The 20,878-nt window shown below is 38.2% G+C and overlaps 2 protein-coding genes across 9 annotated transcripts in view; one reads left to right on the forward strand and one right to left on the reverse strand.

Moving 5' to 3' along the window:
• Nucleotides 1-13,631, reverse strand: part of itfg1 (integrin alpha FG-GAP repeat containing 1) — a 578,524-nt gene extending 564,893 nt beyond the window's left edge. For 3 of the 5 annotated variants that reach the window (XM_034185393.1, XM_034185366.1, XM_034185373.1), the window contains exons 1-5: nucleotides 13,394-13,630; nucleotides 13,149-13,233; nucleotides 6,895-7,025; nucleotides 4,179-4,236; nucleotides 7-84 (exon numbers count right to left, since the gene is read on the reverse strand). In XM_034185393.1, the coding sequence (XP_034041284.1) occupies nucleotides 7-84; nucleotides 4,179-4,236; nucleotides 6,895-7,025; nucleotides 13,149-13,233; nucleotides 13,394-13,616 (575 nt within the window). In that variant the 5' untranslated portion in view covers nucleotides 13,617-13,630. Of the gene's footprint in view, nucleotides 1-6; nucleotides 85-4,178; nucleotides 4,237-6,894; nucleotides 7,026-13,148; nucleotides 13,234-13,393 lie in introns of all 5 variants that reach the window. The other 2 variants (XM_034185381.1, XM_034185387.1) reach the window with 2 other exon arrangements.
• Nucleotides 13,632-14,040: 409 nt separating this feature from the next.
• phkb (phosphorylase kinase, beta) overlaps nucleotides 14,041-20,878 on the forward strand; it is a 318,068-nt gene continuing 311,230 nt past the window's right edge. For 2 of the 4 annotated variants that reach the window (XM_034185355.1, XM_034185336.1), the window contains exon 1: nucleotides 14,061-14,145. In XM_034185355.1, the coding sequence (XP_034041246.1) occupies nucleotides 14,082-14,145 (64 nt within the window). In that variant the 5' untranslated portion in view covers nucleotides 14,061-14,081. Of the gene's footprint in view, nucleotides 14,146-20,878 lie in introns of all 4 variants that reach the window. The other 2 variants (XM_034185351.1, XM_034185344.1) reach the window with 2 other exon arrangements.

Raw genomic sequence — 20,878 nt, forward strand, 5'->3', positions numbered from 1 at the left:
CCCTACCGTGCTTTGAGATAGCAGACTTCAGTGACTGTCTCCTTGGTGACACCAAAAACATCAGGAATCATGTCTCCATTGAAACTGCAAGAACATGTTTTTAAATGATCAAAAAATATTAAAGTAAAACACTTTATTAGGATTTCTACTCAATTTCCAGTATTACATGGATGCTTAGGAGAAAAAAAAAGAAGACAGCAATGTGATTCATCTATAATATTCAAGACAGCAAAAGTTACCCCAAATGCTATAGGTGTTTGGAAAGCTAAGGGGGGGGGGGGGGGGATGTCCAACCAGAAACGTTTGAGAAGACAAGTGCCCTGTGGTTAATTCTGTGGACTAAATTTGGACCTGAAACAGCTGTAAAATTTATCTTGTGGTCTCATGCAGTATGGCACAACATGTGGCTTTTGAATGCATGTTGTGCCATCCTGTAGGAGCATGTACAGAATATAACAACACAACAGTTTACAAATATAGCTAAATCTTCATGAAAACTTTATTTAGTTGGTTTGTGATTGGGCTCAAAGACTAGGCAATTAAAAATCATAACGCTCAACTAAAATGTTATAAATAACTTCATAACTGCTTTCAGACTAGGTAAAGAGATATCATATCATAATATCATACCATAATACTGAAGCAACTCGATTACTATTATTCATTCAATAATGCACAATAAAATGTTAAATTTATTGAAATTATCCATCTCAGTCTGAGCCCAAACACCTCTAAGAATCTGAACCTGAATTTATTTATTTTTTATTTTATACAGAAATTTATTTATTGATTGACATACCTTGATTAACATACCTTATAGTAAAAAAGCCACATATTCTTGTGTAAATTCCTGTAAATCCACTCAAAGCCACTGTGCCTTTTTCCCATGAAAAACATCTACATTAATAAAAACTCATTTACATTCTTGTGTAAATTCATGCAGCCGAAATCCATTCAAAGCCAGTCTTTTTTCCCAATGAAAGAAAGTCTAGATTAATGAAAAAAGTTGCATAATCTTTTCTAAAATCCTGTTTGAACTGCACAATGTTTATTTTCCAGAGAGAGAAAAATTCTTACCGTGTTTCCTGAGGGCACAGTTCACTTTTCCTGTTTCTTTTATCTTTCGGGTGTGTTGATGAAGCCAGCGACAATTCCACGGATTGTTGTCCGTATCAGACTTTTTCAAACCATCTTTCTCGCCATCTTCTCTCTGTCCGACGTCAGTCCGTGACAGAGACATGCTGCACAAGTCTTCTTTTAAAAACTTTAGCGCTCTAAAGGTTTGCGATGTCCACATGCTACCTTTAGCTAAAGCTTCATGCAGGAGACATACAGTCTCGCCACAGCAACCAACCAGTCTCACTTTATGACAACTGTCGCAACAGCCTGCCTTTTTTTTTTCCGAGTGTCCGCGGACTGCCGCGGTCTTATAAAACTTGCACGATGTCATTAAAATAAAGAACACTCTGCGATAGACATTTTAAAAACTCAGTAACAATCATGATTACAGAGTAAAACACTAACACCCCACCTCATGATGAAATCCGCGGAATTTCACGGATCCACGGATTTTTCACAGCCCTGCATTTCTTTTAGATGGCAAGAATTTACAAAAAGACGGAAAACCGTCCAAAGACGGCGAATAAGCATCCTTGGTATTATGAGGAAGATACAGATTAATCTAATCCAAAACAACAGCCACGCAATAAAATCTACCCTTCTTAAAATGTTTTATGGGTGTAGGCCTGCTCTGAATTGTATGGCCATGCAGAGCTGTGTTGCTGCACTTACAGTCAGCTCCATAAATTCATGGAGAGTCACAACATTGTAAATTTTACTTCTGGTTGCACCACCAGAATAGAGTTGAAATGAAACAATCTTGATGTGCATGTAAAGTAGACTTCCTACATTAATTCAATTGCTTTAACAAAACAAAAACACAATACAATTAAAAACTGCATGAACCACTTAGGGATTATATCCATTTGTAAACACAGAGCTTCCTTTTCCAGAACCCATAATTAATTTGACAAAATATAAGGATTACTGTGAAAACAAATCACCACTGACAGACATTTTTCTTTAGACAAGTCAGTGGATGGATATACAAATATTTCCCAAGTCCTTCAATATGTCTTGCATTCAGTGGTGGGCACAGCTAACCAAAAAGTTAGTTTTGATAACAGATAATCAGCAAACTGAAAAGTTACATTTTATAAAGCTAAACCGATAAACCACCCAAAAATTTATCAGAAGCTACACCTAACCAATAACTTCCAATATTGTCTCCAGTACACCTGTAACTACTAACAAGCTGATTTTGAGTTTTAACACCACGATCACTTCTGGTAGCATCAAAGGCGACCGCAGACCCAAACAATGAGTCAGCACTTCTTTCTTTGTGAGTCCTGCCCACTGCTGGAAGCTCCTGTTGACTACATAGCCTCCAGCAGTGAAGCAGTTGAGAGAAGCAGCAAAGCTCAACTCTCTACTCAATAGCAGTGTCGCCGTGAGGCAGAGGTCTTGGAAAATAAAGCAGTGCTGACTTATGGTTTTGATTTATAAATAAAATTAGTACAGATAGAATAACTCAATTAATGTCAATAATAAATAAATAAATAATGCACTAATTCTGAAGTTCTGTAACAAACACAGACAGATGCCAAAGGGATTATGGGTAAAATGTGCCTCCGCTAACACTGATTGGTTGACTCATTCATTCTATGTAAAAACCAACACGTTAATATGAGGTGTGTGTGTGTTGGTGTTTACATATAAATGTGCTTTTGTAGAATATGCCTTTTTTTATTTGTAAAAAAAAAAAAGCCATTTGCAAAAAGCCAAAAAGTCAAGTTGTTATTTGACAAACGACTGATATAACCGGTGTTAAAATAAATAGAACACTGCCATCTACTGGCATCCAGACGTTCTTCTGGCATTTTTACATAAAATAAGCACAATAACAACGTCTATAAATCCAGAGAATTAATTTAATTTAAATTAGCTTATAATGCGCCAAATCACAGCAAAAGCCGTCTCAAGACGCCTTACATAAAACAAGTCAACATAAAATTGAATAAATAATTAGAAATGAATTAAAAAAAATTCAAATACATAAATAAAAACAGAAGTAAAAGAATAAAACAAATAAAAATAAAAAACTATCCATAAGAAAGAGAATAAAAATAGGTTTTGAGTCTTGACTTAAAAATGTCTGTAAGAAGAACATCCATCTGAGAGAATATATTCAAGAGAGTTTTAGGCCCAATATACAAAGAGTTTGATGCTGTTGTCCGTGTGGAGCCTGATCAGAGCATCTCAAATGCATTTCTTCTGTCGTGAATGTACTGAGATTACCCATAATGCACCTGGACACAGCATGTCCACACTAAAACCTTCAAAATTAGTGCATTACTTTAAAACTAAAACATATATCTGATATTTTCACTTTGTAAAACTTCAGATGTGACGTTTATTTAAATAACTTGTCTGAAATTAGTTTAACCATAAGTTAAAACTGTATGCCTCTGGATGACTTGGGTAATATTACCAGCATATCAGTATGGGGTAAAAAAGAAATGAGCTTTTTTTCTGTGACCAGTTCTCCTTTGCCTGCAGAGGATAGAGTGGTTTCTGCTGGAACCAGCTCTCCTCTGTTTGCAGAAGACAGAACTGCACATCTACTACAAAACATTTAACAGGTAGGTACTCAACTGATTTTAAACTTAACAAATGTTTGTAACTGTTAAGCTTTGTTCACCACGCCTCCAAAAATATGTTAGCAATCTAAAAATTATTGGACCAAAACTTATCGGAAGGTAATTGGTCCGATGATGGTTTACAAAGTTATCTGAAAAGCTAATCCGATAATGAAAACATTAGCTTCGATAAGTAGTGGTTAGTGGAATAGCAAAACTGTGCCCACCACTGCTTGCACGTGATTTATATCAATCATTAAGGAATTCAACCATGATTGTTCTGTGTGGTAAATCTGTCTAGAGTAGTCAAAAACATGGGTGAACGGAAACATAACACATCTTGCAAATTTGCAAATCTCGCAAAAGATGCATTTTTTTTTCCCTCAGTTTCAAATGTTACAAGCAAAGTACTAACAGCAAAACAATTAGTAAAGATCTGGGAAACCACATGAGTGAGCAAAAATAAACACTGATACTTACTCCATAACAAGCGGTTGATCTGTAAACGTCTTGTTCAACTTGAGCCACTCACTCCTATCTGTGAATAATGAACAATAAAGGCACTGAGTATTGCTAGTTCTGACAAAAAATATCCCAGACTAGTAATCGTGTACAATAAGGAATGCTAGGTCAAACTAACAAGGCTTTAATAACTGTTTCATAGATTAATCATGTAATATAAATAATAACAATAATAATAATAATTATTATTATTATTATTACACTGATGACTGACAGCAAAAGTCTAATCGTTCTACAAGTGTTTCAAAGCCCCCCCCCCCCAATGCACCAGTGAATAATCCCTCCAAAAATATTTATTTATAAATAATTTATTAGCCAAAATATTTATTAGCCAAATGTTCAGATTACAACAAAAATATATAAAAAATTTATTTTAGATTTTGGTTCCTCTTTTCATTAAAGAAAAGAAAAATCTCAAAGTTAAAAACCTAATAAAAACAAAAAGACTTACTTGTTGGTGTACTTAAAGGTATATAACAAAACAAAGGCAGTTCCTGAAGTTTACCCAATGATCCTGTAATCATGCTAGAGATAGCCATCTGTATAAGGAAGAAAGTGACTCATCTTTGTTGACGATCTTTGTCGAAGCTGGCACGTGAGAACGTTCCACCTTGAGATAATAAAGCAAGGAGCATCTGTGTGTCTGTGGCTCACATATCTCTCAGACTGTATGTGTATTATTTATTTCTTTAATTTATTTCTTCTGTCTCTCTCCAATAAACACGTTAGTGATAGGCATCTGTTTAAGGCAGAGAGTGACTCATTTTTGTCAACGATCTTTGTCGAAGCTGGCATTGAGAATGTTCCACCTTGTGCCAATAATGATGGTGACTTCAAAATAAAGGTTTTGAAAATTAATCCTGAAAATTTTCATAATAAAGAATGCCCATCAGTGTGCCATGCGCAAGCCATATCCAAAAGTGGAGGCAAATCTGACAAACAGTCAGGGAGATATGTGAACCAGATAAACACACACAGATGCATCTTGCTTTATAGATAGATGGAGCAAGTACTTTCCAATGATTTTGTGTTAGATTTTCATCTAACTTGATCTAAATTGATGTAGGATTTGTTGACATAAAACAAAAACAACTCACCAAAGTCAAAAAACATCTAAGTGGTTGAGGACTTTTTATAGGATCTCTATGTATGCAACTTGGATCACTCTGTCATGGTTTAAAACTAAATTCATAATTTCATGGTACGGTCCTTAACTCAGTAGCTTTGTAGTGCAGTGCAGCAAAAAAGCACTTTCATTGAAGAAAACATATCAGACCTAGGCTTGAGTCTCCCATGTGTTTTCTGACAAACTGTCGGTGGGCTGGCCACTCCATAACATTAATCTTCTTGGTCTGGAACCAAGATATTGCTCACTTATTGGTCTGTTTGAGGTCATTGTCTTGTTGAAAAACCTATTTCAAGGGCATTTCCTCTTCGGCATGAGGCAACATGACCTCTTCAAGTATTCTGATGCATTCAAACTAATCGATGATCCCTGGTATGTGATAAATAGGCCCGACACCATAGTATGAGAAACATCCCCATATCATGAAGCTTGCTGCACTGTGCTTCATTGTGTATTGTGGCTTGAATTCAGTTTTTGGGAGACTTCTGGAAAATTGTGGCCCCATGACCCAAAAAGAACAATCTTCCTTTCATCAGTCCATAAAATGTTGCACCGTTTCTCTTTAGGCCAGTCAATGTGTCGTTTGGCTAATTGTTCAGCACGTTGTCTTTTTCAACTATAGGACTTTGTGGGAGAAAAGGAAACTATCGAAACTGATATTTTTAAACAGCCTAATATTACTTTTTTCACTCACTCATCTTCAACTGCTTAGTCCAATTGAAGGTCGCGGGAGGCTGGAGCCTATTCCAGCAGTCATAGAGCGCAAGGCAGGGTACACCCTGGACAGGACGCCAGTCTGTCGCAGGGCCACAAACAGACAAACACATTCACACCCGCACGCACACCTACGGACAATTTAAAGCTTCCAATCCACCTAACCTGTGTGTCTTTGGATGTGGGAGGAAGTCGGAGCACCTGGAGAGAACCCATGCAAACACAGGGAGAACATGCAAACGGCACACAGAAAGGCCACAAGTGGGAATCGAACCCATGACGTTCTCGCTGTGAGGCAACAGTGCTAACTACTAAGCCACCATGCTGCCCATTACTTTTTTCACTTTCTACAAATTTGATACATTTTTCTTCATGGTTTGATTTGGAATAGAATGTGCAATTTTTCTAATGCATGTGTGTGTATGGAAATAAAAGCTATTTTAAGGATTTTGAGCTTTACTCACTTTTCAAACATACTTATTATTTTGAGCACAACTGTATGTATTTTCTGTTTCCCAATTGTTGTTGTTCAGTAACTTATGAAATGTTCTGATTATACCAAATGGGTTCACTTGCTTTTCTTTCTGGTCATTTTAATTTCAGTCTTGAATATTTAGGGGGCACCAACAATGCTGACCTCTACTGTACCTAATGTACTTTTTACTAGTCAGAAGAAATTCTGAGTTCCAAATGTCTCCTGAATGTGGCACAAGTGTAATTCAATAGGGTGTGGTCCACCCAGGCCTCTCACAATAATTACTTTGAGCATATATTAGTGATAAATACACATAAGACCACATCAACACCCACAATCCATTCACCATTAGCTTGTACCTAGTGTGTTGTTGTTTCCCCAAAATATGAAAACAGCTGTTTTCTTGGATTTGATCTCAGCTGTAAGAAGAACATCCATCTGAGAGTCTCCATCATAGTCTCCAGGAACTGCACTGGTGATGACAGTATCACTGAAATATGAGAGGAAAAAAGTACAGTAAAAGAAGGAACTGATGTGTACTGATGTGTTGCTCCTGCTGCTGTTACGTCAAAATAAAGTCTTCAAATCCAGAAAATACACCAAATTTTCACATTTGGAAGATGGAAATTAGTTTCTTTTTTCCACCTTAAGTGACTTCTGAAGACAAACAATGGGGATAAGATGCTTTAGGTCAACTTCTAGATGCAGTCAGTTCTGTAGGTATTTGGACAGTGACATTCTTTATATAATTTTACCTCTACAACATCACAATGGTGCTAAAATGAAACTATCACGATATGATTGAAGTGTAAACTTTCAGCTTTAATTCAGAGGCTTCAACAAAAACAATGCATTTACCATTCAGGAATTAAAGCCATTTTGACACTGCAATATATTTTCATGAGGCTATAAATAATTAGGCAAACTGATTCTAAGAAGTACTGTGAATAAAAATCATCACTTTCACATTAAGTTTTCTTTAGATGAGTCGAATACATCAATAAATATATGATGGATTTTATTTACATCAATTGTGAAGAAATGCAAACATAGTAAATCTCTTTGGAATCTAATTTTCCCATAATGCTTTTCGGCATGTGTGTCTGTAAAACGGTAAAACCTTCTAAATAAGTGCATTACTTTACAACTAAAACATATAGCTGACATTTTCACTTCGTAAAACGACAGAGGTGACGTTAATTTCAATAACTTGTCCGGAATTAGTTTGTTTAAAATTTGAACCATAAGTCAAAGCTGTGTTGCTGTGCATGACTCCTGTGATACGTATACAAGTCTGTATGGTGTGAAAATAAATGACGTTTTTACCCCTCCCGCCTCTTTCTTTCTCTCTGGTACCTCTCATCACTGTCTGTCTGCTACAAAACATCTAACAGGCAGGCACTAAAATGTATGATTTCAGGCTTTACAATGTGTTTAAACTGTTAAGCTTTATTCACTATGCCCACAAAAATATGTTAGCGGTCTAAACGTTACCAGAAAGAAATTTAGCGGAAGTTAATTGGACCCCTGATGGTTTTCAAAGCTAGCTGAAAAGCTAATCAGCAAATAAAAAAATTTGCTTCGCTAATTAGCAGTTAGTGGAACTGTGCCCACCACTAGTGGTGAACAAGTCAGTTAGTCATGTAACATTTCAGTTGTGACCAAGATAGCTTTAGCTGTACTGGCCTAATTGGCTCCAAACTTGATATATGCGTTGTGCATAGTGACTCCAAGAAGCCTTTTGATTTTGTGGTCATAAGGTCAAACGTCTTTATTCATTTCTTCATTGTCACCAAGCTTGCTGTGTGCATTAGGTATATTGACCCCAAAAAGCCATGTAGTTTTGAGGTCAAAAACTGAAAGGTCTTTTGAGCTAAATAACTTCTTCCTTAATTGTCTTTATTGCCACCAAATTTGGTATGTATGTTAAGCATGGTGACCCAAGAAGTGTACTGATTTGGGGATCAAAAGGTCAAAGCTCAAAAAAAAAAAAAAAAATCACTGAATGGTACTTTGTAAAATGTCCCTGCAGAAACACATCACTTGTCAATGATAAGTTTATAAATATTTGCCTATGGTGCTGTGTGTTAGTGCAAACTGTGTGCTTGTTTAAACAGTAGAGTCAAGTCTGAGAGCACGTGCTGGTGATGGGAGTTCTCGCACCCATCACAACCGTGTTAGGTCCTGGATGGCAACTGCCCAAGCAGACAACTGGTCCATCTCCATCTCTCGAATTTAACAATTTAGCTGCTGCAGGCAGGTTCTTGACCCCTAAAACGTCAATCTACTGCAAATCGGGAATTATCTACAAACCGCAAATTGCTAATCATGAATACTGAAAAAATATCTCACGAAATGTGAATTTCTACACAATCTGACTTACATTTTGCACATATTCACAATTTGTGGTCTTACATTTCACATTCCTCCAGGAACACCTTAGGGAAAATCCACAGTTTGTGTCCGATCACAGTGCACCATCACTGCCCCCCCGCCCCCCCCGACTCCCAGGTTTTCCTCCCACGGCACCTGCCAACGACCAGGGTCGGATGATAATGATGATGATAACAGTAACAATCACAGGTGTACAGGTAATGTTGTGAGTGTAATTTTATTTTTCCTACAACATTTATTAGCTGTACATCCATTGGCCTTTTGGCTAAACCTAATGATAACGTTCAATTAAAAACCCAATGGACAGTTATATTATTTAAATACACAAGCATATCAATGGTTTGAAGCAATATATTTATTAACTACATTAAGCGTGTCACTCACAAAGTTGTGTTATTTATGAGTGAAATATTTTCTATAAAGACTATATTAGCTGTCACGTAATGACATTTGCTGATAATGTTCAGTCAATAATCAGATAGGCTAGAATTTTTTTTCAATTTGACCGTTAAAAAAAAAAAAAGATGCACACTTTAGCCTATTACCCAAGAACACTTAAGTAATACACAACAATGCATTTCTACTAAAACGTACTTATGGTCATATCCTTCAAAGCCAATATGTCTCAAAAATCGAAAAATGTACAACAAAACAAATGAGGAACGAATGGGAGGAAACTGGAGTCAACGTCTGTGACCGAACTATAAGAAACTGCCTAAAGGAAATAGGATTTACATACAGAAAAGCTAAACGAAAGGCATCATTAACACTGTAAACAGAAAAAACAAGGTTACAATGGGCTAAGGAAAAGCAATTGTGGACTGTGGATGACTGGATGAAAGTCATATTCAGTGATGAATCTCGAATCTGCATTGGGCAAGGTGATGATGCTGGAACTTTTGTTTGGTGCCTTTCCAATGAGATTTATAAAGATGACTGCCTGAAGAGAACATGTAAATTTCCACAGTCATTGATGATATGGGGCTGCATGTCAGGTAAAGGCACTGGGGAGATGGCTGTCATTACATCATCAATAAATGCACAAGTTTATGTTGATATTTTGGACAATTGAAAGGATGTTTGGGGATGATGAAATCATTTTTCAAGATGATAATGCATCTTGCCATACAGCAAAAACTGCAAAAACATTCCTTGCAAAAAGACACATAGGGTCAATGTCAATGAGCAGATCTGATTTGATGCAGGTGTTAATTTGGGGGATGAAAATTTACAGGGTGATTCCATAATTTTTTCCTCAGAATTGAGTGATTCCATATTTTTTTCCTCTGCTTGGTCTAAAAAAGTAACCGTTACTGACTGCCACAATCTTTTTTTCTTGATTTCTTATAGTGTTTCTTAAAGCCAGAAAGTTGCCATTTGAAATGACTTTAGCTTTGTGTCATGTCTGTGATCTGCTTTTTTTCTACAAAATTAAACAACTGAATGAACATCCTCTGAGACCGGTGATTCCATAATTTTTGCCAGGGGTTGTACAAAGCTTCAACAATTAGTGTCCTCAGTTCCCAAATGCTTATTGAGTGTTGTTAGAAGGACAGGGGATGTAACACAGTGGTAAACATACCACTGTCCCAGCTTTTTTAAAACATGTTGCAGGCCTTCATTTCAAAATGAGCAAAATATTTGCACAAAAACAATAAAGGCTATAAGTTTGAACATTAAATATCTTGTCTTTGTGGTGTATTCAATATAGGTTGGAGGATTTGCAAATCATTGTATTCTGTTTTTATTTACATTTTACAGAATGTCCCAACATCATTGGAATTGGGATTGTACTTTTATCTGTTATATATCCAAATAAACACAGCTAAAATTTTTATACTGTCTATATTATGGTACTACTGCAAAGTCTGATGATTCATAACGTGTCATAGCACAAAGTACAGTGCACTGTCCCAGCTATTTTGAAAATTTGTTGCAGGCATCCATTTCACTGGATCATTTCTAAGCTGATGGCTCTGTGGATACGAGACCGTCGTGTGCTCTTTCTCTGGTTATCACAAGACCTGGACATCAGCCATTTTCCGGCAGATTTCACTTTTAACAAGAGATTTTGTCATGGAAAGCCGCGCGGAGGCTTCGCGCGTCACGACCGATTCGCTGATGAAGCGAGACAAAGGAACACCTCCGTTTCGGAGTGTTAGAGGACAAGTTGGGACATGTCTATCTCGGCTTTCAGTGCTTACCAGCCCAGTGAGTATAAAAGAACTTGTGGAGAGCTGGACGACGGTCTCGTATCCACAGAGCCATCAGCTTAGAAATGATCCAGTGGTTTGTGCCGCATCGTCGCAGCCCGCAGCGCGGCGCACCGACCGTCCTTTAAAGGGGTCCTTAAACCTGTAGTTAAAGTCCTTATTCTCTGTGAAGCCCGTAAAATTTTCACTGAAAGCCAGATAAATTTTTTGAATGGTTTCCAGGTGCCAGTCTCTAACAGCTTCTGAAAAAATTCTGATGGAAAAAAAGTCCTTTTCATTCCGCCATTTCCAGACAATGAAAATCCGACGAGGGGGCGGGACCACTCCTTCCACAAGGCGTGCTCACAGGCGAATGACGTCACCGACAGGCGTGGAAAAACTCACGCATGCGCACGAGGGTTCAAGCATGTCTGACGTAAAAACATATGAATGAAATCCATATAGTTTTTGAAAAAAATAAAAAGGTACGATACTTTAAGGACAGACCTCGTAGTCTGTAGGATCGGATGTGGTGTGTCCAGTACAAGTGGGAGATGGGATCACAGGAGCTCACTCTGTGTTCTAACTCATCACAATAAAAACAAATCCACTCCCCTTCTGTGTGTTTTTCTTTTTGCCTTTGGTTTTCTCTGTGCAGCTCCACATTTAGGCAATAAGCTGTGACTGCAGTTATTATGAGGGCTACAAACTAATGACCTGATTTTCAGTTCAATCTTTTGAAATCACAGTTTAACATTCCTAAAGATGAGCATTTATGCAGAACACTTGCGCAAAAGAGAAATTTTGCAGACAATGGACGTACACAATGTGGAAAGTGAAAAGTTGGACTCTGTGTCAAAATGAGTGCACAGATGTGTGTCCGGCTGCAGGAGTGTGCAGGAATGTCTTTTTTGGACTTTTTTGAAGTGGTAGTGACTCCCTCAACTTCTAGGTACGTCTCACTACTGCAATGCACTCACCCCACAAAGACGGGACCAGACAGTTGAAAGAGCACAGACAAACATTAACTTCTGCAGCAACCCTTATGTGACAACTGATAAAGTAATTTTGCACCTCCAAAGACTTGAAAGCCTTCATGGCCTCACCATCATAAGGCTCAAGTGTGTTGATGAGATAGTTGTAAATAGAACCGTAATCAATGTCAGGCCATTTGTCAGCGTCATCCAGCCAACGTTTTCTCACAGCACCTGCTTGGAATCTGGTGTTATCTGCCTACCAGTCTGTGCGCATGCGCAGGAAAGTCGGAAGTAAACAACAGCGTTCCCTCATATTGAAACAGATGTTTGGTAGTGACACCCCCCCCCCCCCCCCAAAATAAATAAATAAATAAATAAAATGTGTAAATAGGGTCTGCAATGAAGATTTTCTTAAGTAACTGACCCGTAAACTACTTAAGCCGAAAGAAAATATACATCATGAATGGCATTCACCTTTTGCGACTTACATTTTGCATGACCCGAGTTCATGTTTGTGGGATATTTTATTCACAGTTTGCAGTAAAATTATTAACGGTTCGTGGATATTCACCATTTGTGCACATTTTGGGGGTCAACGAGGTGAAGTATGGCTGTCCTCTTTGCCTTCTCCAGCAGCTGGGGTCCTCAACAATGAGGAGCCTATGGGCTGGATCATGCACAGAGAAATGTGCCATATTGCCAAACTGTTGTAGCTGATGCTCCATCACTATCTTACTGTTCATCTGATACTAAGTCATTCCAGCAGTACCCATGGCACTGACACAAAGCCCTTACACAGAGCTACTGTACACAAGGATCAAGAGACCATGCACCAAAGACTTCCACTCATTCCTTCCGTCACTGGCAAGTCTCACAACCATACAGTAAGACAGCAAGCACCAGGACTCTAAGGACTTCTTGTTGTTTAATTGTAGAGATCAATTACATTTCACTGCCTTCTGGTCCTGTGGTCAAGTGCACAGTTATGCTTCTGTGGTTGATGCATTTAATTTACTAAACATCCTCTTACAGTGAAAGTGACAGACTTACGGTGACAGATCATCTTTGGTGATGCGAACTTTAGGCTTGAAATACGGAGCTTTCAGGTCAGCCAATAATATGATTAGTTCAGAGCCTGAAACACAACAAACAAACGTTTCATCCTTACAACAGCAAACATTACTCGTTTTTCCAACAAGATTTTAAAACCTGTCAAATGCCTAAGTCTGCAACACAGTTGTAATAAGTATGAAATGTGTCGTTGTGATAAATATTTATTATTTGTGAAGTCTTACGTTGTCTGATAAGAAAAATGTCTGTCTGTTTATCCGAGTTAAAATCTCCAAACGCTGCCACCGAGCCGTAATTTTCACCACCGAAAAGCACGGTCGTCACATCCTGAAGTCCAAATGTATATTTCCCCACAAAAAGTAAGAAAAATGCCAAAATATTAACATGAAACGTCATCCTGCTGCTCTTCCCAGCTCCACACAACAAACACACACTGGAATACGGCATTCAGCTTTACGGTGGGAGAGAAATAATCGCCTTTAAATACAAATAGACCAAATTATTTTTAGTTTTAAATATCTGTTAAGTGACGTGTATTTGTGTACATATTGGTAGCCTAAGTATAACGCTGTTAAAATAAAAGGCTTAAGCCACTTAGGTATTCACGTCACTGTCGTGCTGTCAGTCTGCTGGCCGATGACAGCTGTGTGAAGCTAAACAAAACTCAGAGGCAAAGTGTAATAAGAATGTTTCTTCAAAATAAAATAATACGTATGCATAATAAAACACTATAGACATTGTTCTTTTATTATAATTAGTGGGTTTTAGAAATTTATGAAAAAATGACACGTACAGTCGACACAACCTCACTCTTGATTGTACCAGACGATCAAAGTTGCAGTCAAGATTTTATTTTGAAGGCAGACAGCTAACTCGCTTTTATTTTCCGGCGCTGGTGACTTTTATGTAAACATGGCGAGTTTGGTTGATGTCGGCTGGAAGCTCCTCGAATTCAAAGCTCGGTCAAAAAGATCAGGTCTGAAATCTGTTAACGCATGTTTTTTGTGCGGAATGATGTTTGTCTTTTGCCGGTGTTTGTTAGAGACTATTTGTTTTCAGGCCGTCTGCGCCGCTTGAATTTAAGGGGCTAGCATGAAAAAAAGGTCAGAGGTGAAGATGTTCAGCAGCTATTTTAAGAACTTTCTCACCAGGTCTACTACAGCTCAGTTTGGGGCTCTGTGAAAACTGTCCACCATCAAGATAGATACAAAAACAGTGTCAGATTCGAAGAGACCAACATGGGTTGTTGCATTATAGCTAAGATTTAAATGTCACCTGAAGCATTGGTAGGCCATTCCTCTTCATTTTTGCTGCATAGATTAAGATTTGATGAAGCTGTTTCTCTAAAACCATCAAGTCAAATTTGGGGATGCACCAATCCTGCACAACAAATCCTTATGCTCTTCTATTAGGGAGTTATTTTAAAATGCCTTTTGTAATAGATGATAATGGTCTAACTGAGCAAGGAAACACCAAATTTTGGTAAATTATCCAAATCTCATACTCTGTGCATTCATTTACTCAGTCATTCATTTGTTCATCTTCTGCCATTTATCTTTGTCTGGGTCACAGTGACAGCAGACCGAGCAATCCCACACTTTCTTATCCTCAGCCAAGTCCTGTAACTCTTCCCGGGGGATTCCGAGGCATTCCCAAGCCTATATAGTCCTTCCAGCATGTCTAGGTCTTCTCCAGGGCCTCCTCCCAGTTGTACGTGTCTGGAAGACCTCCCTTGAGAGATGACCAGAGGGCATCCTCACCAAGTACCCGAACCACCTCAGCTGGCTTTGTTCCATGCAAAGAAGCAGCAGCTCTACTCCAAGTCCCTCCCGGATAGTCAAGCTTCTCACTCTGTCAAGGAGTGTAAGCCCAGACACCCGATGGAGGACTCTCATTTCCACCGCTTATAGTGTATTCTTTCAGTCATTACCCAAAATTCATGATCATAGGTGAGGATGGGTGTGTAACTCAAGTAAATTGAGAGCTTCACCTTCTGACTCAGCTCCTTTTTCACCACAATGGCCTATTACAACATCTGTAAAATTTCAGAGACCACCCCAACTTGTCAATTGATCTCATGCTCCAACTTACCCCCCACTTGTGAACAACACCCAAGATACTAAAACTCCTCCACTTAACCAGAGGGGACAATCCACCATTGTCTGATAGAGGACTGTGGTCTCAGATTTGGAGGCGCTGACTCTCATCCCAGTTGCTTCACACTCAGACCTGCTCAGTGCGCATCAGAGATCACTGCCTGATGAAGCCAACAGAATCACATCATCAGCAAAAAACAGGGATGCAACTCTAAGGTTAACAAACTGGACACCCACCGGTCCCTGACTGCACCTTGAAATCATTCCAGAATGATGTTCATGTCATGCATGACTCCTCCTCCTCGCTCTCACTGTCAATGCGGTTTTCTTCAGAGCTTTTTGGAAACGGGAGCTTTTAAAATGTAAAATAAACCGTAAATTTCTGAATGTATCAGCATCTATGAACTCTGACACTCTGGATTATTAATGGAGGTTTTTTTTTCCTTTAAGTCAGAGTGGAGAGAAATGCTGTGTGTCTCCATTCTAATCTGCTTTAAGTGAATGCTGAAAGCAGTTGATTGCTGATCTCTGCTGTTTACGATACGATTGAATTAGTACATTTTTCAGCAACATTTCAGTTCATTTTTTGGAAAATCTATGCTGGCCGGGAGAGGAAATTTGGAGCCAGGAGGAAATTTGCAGTACTGGGCGGTACCAACTCACCGTGGCCTCAGCAGGTACAACATATTCTGTATGATGTCCTAGCCTGCTGGTAGCACTCCATTGGGAAGTTCAACCTTCTCCACACCAAAAAAGAAATTACTCACCTGCAAAAATTGAAAAAAAAATATCAATGTAAAATATTTGATTAAATGAAATTATTTTTCCTGAATCTTAAGCCCTTTATGCTGATGTAGCAATATGTAAGTGGCTATGTGATTCTGTGATGTTGGAGATATATTGCTAGTGTTGTCTGATCTGAAATACTCTGCAAAGAAGATTTTAGATATGAAATATAGCCCATTGGTTACACACAGTACCATGATTTTACTGTATTTTATGGGTGCAAGCTTTAAGGATGCAGAACATGTTTGGGGCCATAGTGCATTTGATGCACATCACCTACGCATGCTGCCATACCACACCTGACATTTTTGGATGGTTGGAATTTCATGTAAAACATTCTGAAACTACTACAATTCTGTTTCCTGAATTAGGATTCGTGGTTCAGTTTAAACTTATGTGACATGTCATGGAAGTCCATGTTTGTCCTCCAAATGGCTGTGTGAGACATGCCCACATGGTCTGTCAAAGATGAATGGGAGAGGATTTACATAGTTATTGCTTGCCGCCACATTTTTAACCTTAAACCAAGAAGAACCCATCTCACACATAGGTTGACAGATTGTACATTTATTGTTTATTAGTCAGTGGTGATCAACAGACTGTGTTTACATACAAACACAGAAAAGGCTAGGATTGGTGCAACCCTAGTCATAATAACAACTGATGCTGGCTAAAATTTCTGCAGCTTTCAATGATAATTAATTCGACAACTTTTCTTGGGTTAAAGCAAATGTCATGCCTTTTAAAAAAAAAAATTAAACAATACTGAGTTGAATCTGACTGTGTAAACTGCAGTACACAAACTTTAGCACCAGCTTGTTTTACAGCAGTATTAACACAGTAGTATTAACACAGCAGCTCTACTCCAAGTCCCTCCCGGATAGTCAAGCTTCTCACTCTGTCAAGGAGTGTAAGCCCAGACACCCGATGGAGGACTCTCATTTCCACCGCTTATAGTGTATTCTTTCAGTCATTACCCAAAATTCATGATCATAGGTGAGGATGGGTGTGTAACTCAAGTAAATTGAGAGCTTCACCTTCTGACTCAGCTCCTTTTTCACCACAATGGCCTATTACAACATCTGTAAAATTTCAGAGACCACCCCAACTTGTCAATTGATCTCATGCTCCAACTTACCCCCCACTTGTGAACAACACCCAAGATACTAAAACTCCTCCACTTAACCAGAGGGGACAATCCACCATTGTCTGATAGAGGACTGTGGTCTCAGATTTGGAGGCGCTGACTCTCATCCCAGTTGCTTCACACTCAGACCTGCTCAGTGCGCATCAGAGATCACTGCCTGATGAAGCCAACAGAATCACATCATCAGCAAAAAACAGGGATGCAACTCTAAGGTTAACAAACTGGACACCCACCGGTCCCTGACTGCACCTTGAAATCATTCCAGAATGATGTTCATGTCATGCATGACTCCTCCTCCTCGCTCTCACTGTCAATGCGGTTTTCTTCAGAGCTTTTTGGAAACGGGAGCTTTTAAAATGTAAAATAAACCGTAAATTTCTGAATGTATCAGCATCTATGAACTCTGACACTCTGGATTATTAATGGAGGTTTTTTTTTCCTTTAAGTCAGAGTGGAGAGAAATGCTGTGTGTCTCCATTCTAATCTGCTTTAAGTGAATGCTGAAAGCAGTTGATTGCTGATCTCTGCTGTTTACGATACGATTGAATTAGTACATTTTTCAGCAACATTTCAGTTCATTTTTTGGAAAATCTATGCTGGCCGGGAGAGGAAATTTGGAGCCAGGAGGAAATTTGCAGTACTGGGCGGTACCAACTCACCGTGGCCTCAGCAGGTACAACATATTCTGTATGATGTCCTAGCCTGCTGGTAGCACTCCATTGGGAAGTTCAACCTTCTCCACACCAAAAAAGAAATTACTCACCTGCAAAAATTGAAAAAAAAATATCAATGTAAAATATTTGATTAAATGAAATTATTTTTCCTGAATCTTAAGCCCTTTATGCTGATGTAGCAATATGTAAGTGGCTATGTGATTCTGTGATGTTGGAGATATATTGCTAGTGTTGTCTGATCTGAAATACTCTGCAAAGAAGATTTTAGATATGAAATATAGCCCATTGGTTACACACAGTACCATGATTTTACTGTATTTTATGGGTGCAAGCTTTAAGGATGCAGAACATGTTTGGGGCCATAGTGCATTTGATGCACATCACCTACGCATGCTGCCATACCACACCTGACATTTTTGGATGGTTGGAATTTCATGTAAAACATTCTGAAACTACTACAATTCTGTTTCCTGAATTAGGATTCGTGGTTCAGTTTAAACTTATGTGACATGTCATGGAAGTCCATGTTGTCCTCCAAATGGCTGTGTGAGACATGCCCACATGGTCTGTCAAAGATGAATGGGAGAGGATTTACATAGTTATTGCTTGCCGCCACATTTTTAACCTTAAACCAAGAAGAACCCATCTCACACATAGGTTGACAGATTGTACATTTATTGTTTATTAGTCAGTGGTGATCAACAGACTGTGTTTACATACAAACACAGAAAAGGCTAGGATTGGTGCAACCCTAGTCATAATAACAACTGATGCTGGCTAAAATTTCTGCAGCTTTCAATGATAATTAATTCGACAACTTTTCTTGGGTTAAAGCAAATGTCATGCCTTTTAAAAAAAAAAATTAAACAATACTGAGTTGAATCTGACTGTGTAAACTGCAGTACACAAACTTTAGCACCAGCTTGTTTTACAGCAGTATTAACACAGTAGTATACTTTTCTAAGCTTAAAGCATGGAGTGAATGTCATGAGGCATGGAGCTGTCTATACATCTGGGGATATCAGTCAAATCAATATGGCAGCAAAAGTTCTGGGTTCAAGTCCATGAATGCCCACTTCCTTTCTGTGTGGTGTTTGCTGTTCTTCCCTGTGCCAATGTGGGTTTTCTCCCACCATTGGATTAGGTTCTTTCTCCTTTTTGATCTGGAGTTGCACCATGAAGGGCGTCTGCATAAAACATGTGCCAGATCAGATTTATACAAAAACAAAGGTCTGAATTCCAAACTGAACATGGATGATCTGTTGTGGCAAGTCTGAATGACTGGGTGCAGCCAGAGATGGGGTGGAACAATACACTAGCTCCACAATGCTAATACATCACCATACACCTATTGCCAGTTGATACATGTCACAGTGCATAATAACATCGCTGTTCACACTAATTTTAGGAAGTAATCTGTAGCAAATGTTTAAAAAAAAAACAAATTATTCTACATTGTAATCCTTGACATTGTGGTTCCTGTTTGTGTATTTTATAACTAATGATTCTTCTGCAAGAGATCATTGTTTCTTCCATGCAGGAGTAGCCTAGTTTTTTCATGGTATCTCAGTACCCATTGCAAAAAAATTATATGAATCAGTACAGGTCACACAATAACATTATCACAATGCTAGATGTATCATTCCAACCCTTATATATACAGATGAGGACAAAATTATCCATTGTCCCCCCTCCCCCCATGAAATTGAACATTTTCTTCAAATGTTTCCCAAGTTATTTTTTTGAAAGAACAAGGACACAGTATTTCTACACATCCTATTTATATTTTGGATGCTTACATTTTCAAATAGAATGGAACAGAAGCTTTATTTGTTATTATAGACATACAACAAGATTAGGGGTGCCACTCTGCAACTGAATTTGAGAATAAGAAAAGATAAAAAGAAGCCATCACCTATGACTCGTAAATAACTAACTTAGCAGGCCAAGTGAAAATTGTATGTAAATAAGTGAAGATATTTACAAGCTATTTAAACAAATAATTATACGTTCTACATAAGGCACAGAGAAAATTAGATTGCACATATTGCACAGAGAAAATTAGATTGCACCAAGGGCGCAATTTAGAACTAGAAATTGGGGGGACAAAGTGCAAGGCCAACGGTTTCTAGATAAGCTCAAATGCATTCTGAGCATTCAGAACAGTAATTTTAATGTTTTGAGAAGACCATAAATTGGACACCATTTGACTTATGTAGTTTGAAACTGTGGATATAAGTACTTTATTCTGAGAATAGCCAGCATTGATTTTATTAACATCCTGGTGTAAATAAGGTATCACCACATGTGTAGAACTCAAAAACAATGATAGGTTGAGTTTTCATTAAAAAAACAACTGCAATGTGGTAAAATGTATTCATAAATATGAAAGAACAGGCTCTTAATAATTATTAACTATCGCATACTGTATTTTTTTTTTCCTCAAGATTTGTTTTTGCATAAGTTTGAAAAAACAACAGATCATAAGTTTAGGATAAATTACTTATCATGAATTTAATTTTCGAAGTGGCACTAATGACAACACTCATACTGAACATAATTTCGCTTGCATAGACTGATTTTGGAGATCAAGCAATAATTGCAGATGGGCTTTCTGAGGTCCCAGATAGCTTTTCTGATTTCCTTTTCTAACTTTCAGAATTTAGTAAATTAGCATATTGTTCATTGATACTTATGTGTAGACACTAGTCCCTAGAGGCAGCTATTTTTGGTTTCAAATCTGGGCAAATGCAGTCCCAGAAAATTCCGAATGTGACAAACAAGAAATAGGTGTTGTAAACAAGTCATGCTGCTAAAAATGCAAACTTGCAGAAACAAAGATACTATTCTGACATGATTTTGCACGTAAGACTGACATGGTTTGCACTTAAGACTGGCATAGCATGTTTCAAGTACACACATATATGTCAGAAGGTGGGGGGGGGACATACCATATTCTGTCCCCCCGGATGAAAAGGTGGGGGGGGGGACATGTCTCCCCTATCC

Source organism: Thalassophryne amazonica, chromosome 2 (assembly GCF_902500255.1).
Source record: "Thalassophryne amazonica chromosome 2, fThaAma1.1, whole genome shotgun sequence".
Classification (NCBI taxonomy): domain Eukaryota; kingdom Metazoa; phylum Chordata; class Actinopteri; order Batrachoidiformes; family Batrachoididae; genus Thalassophryne; species Thalassophryne amazonica.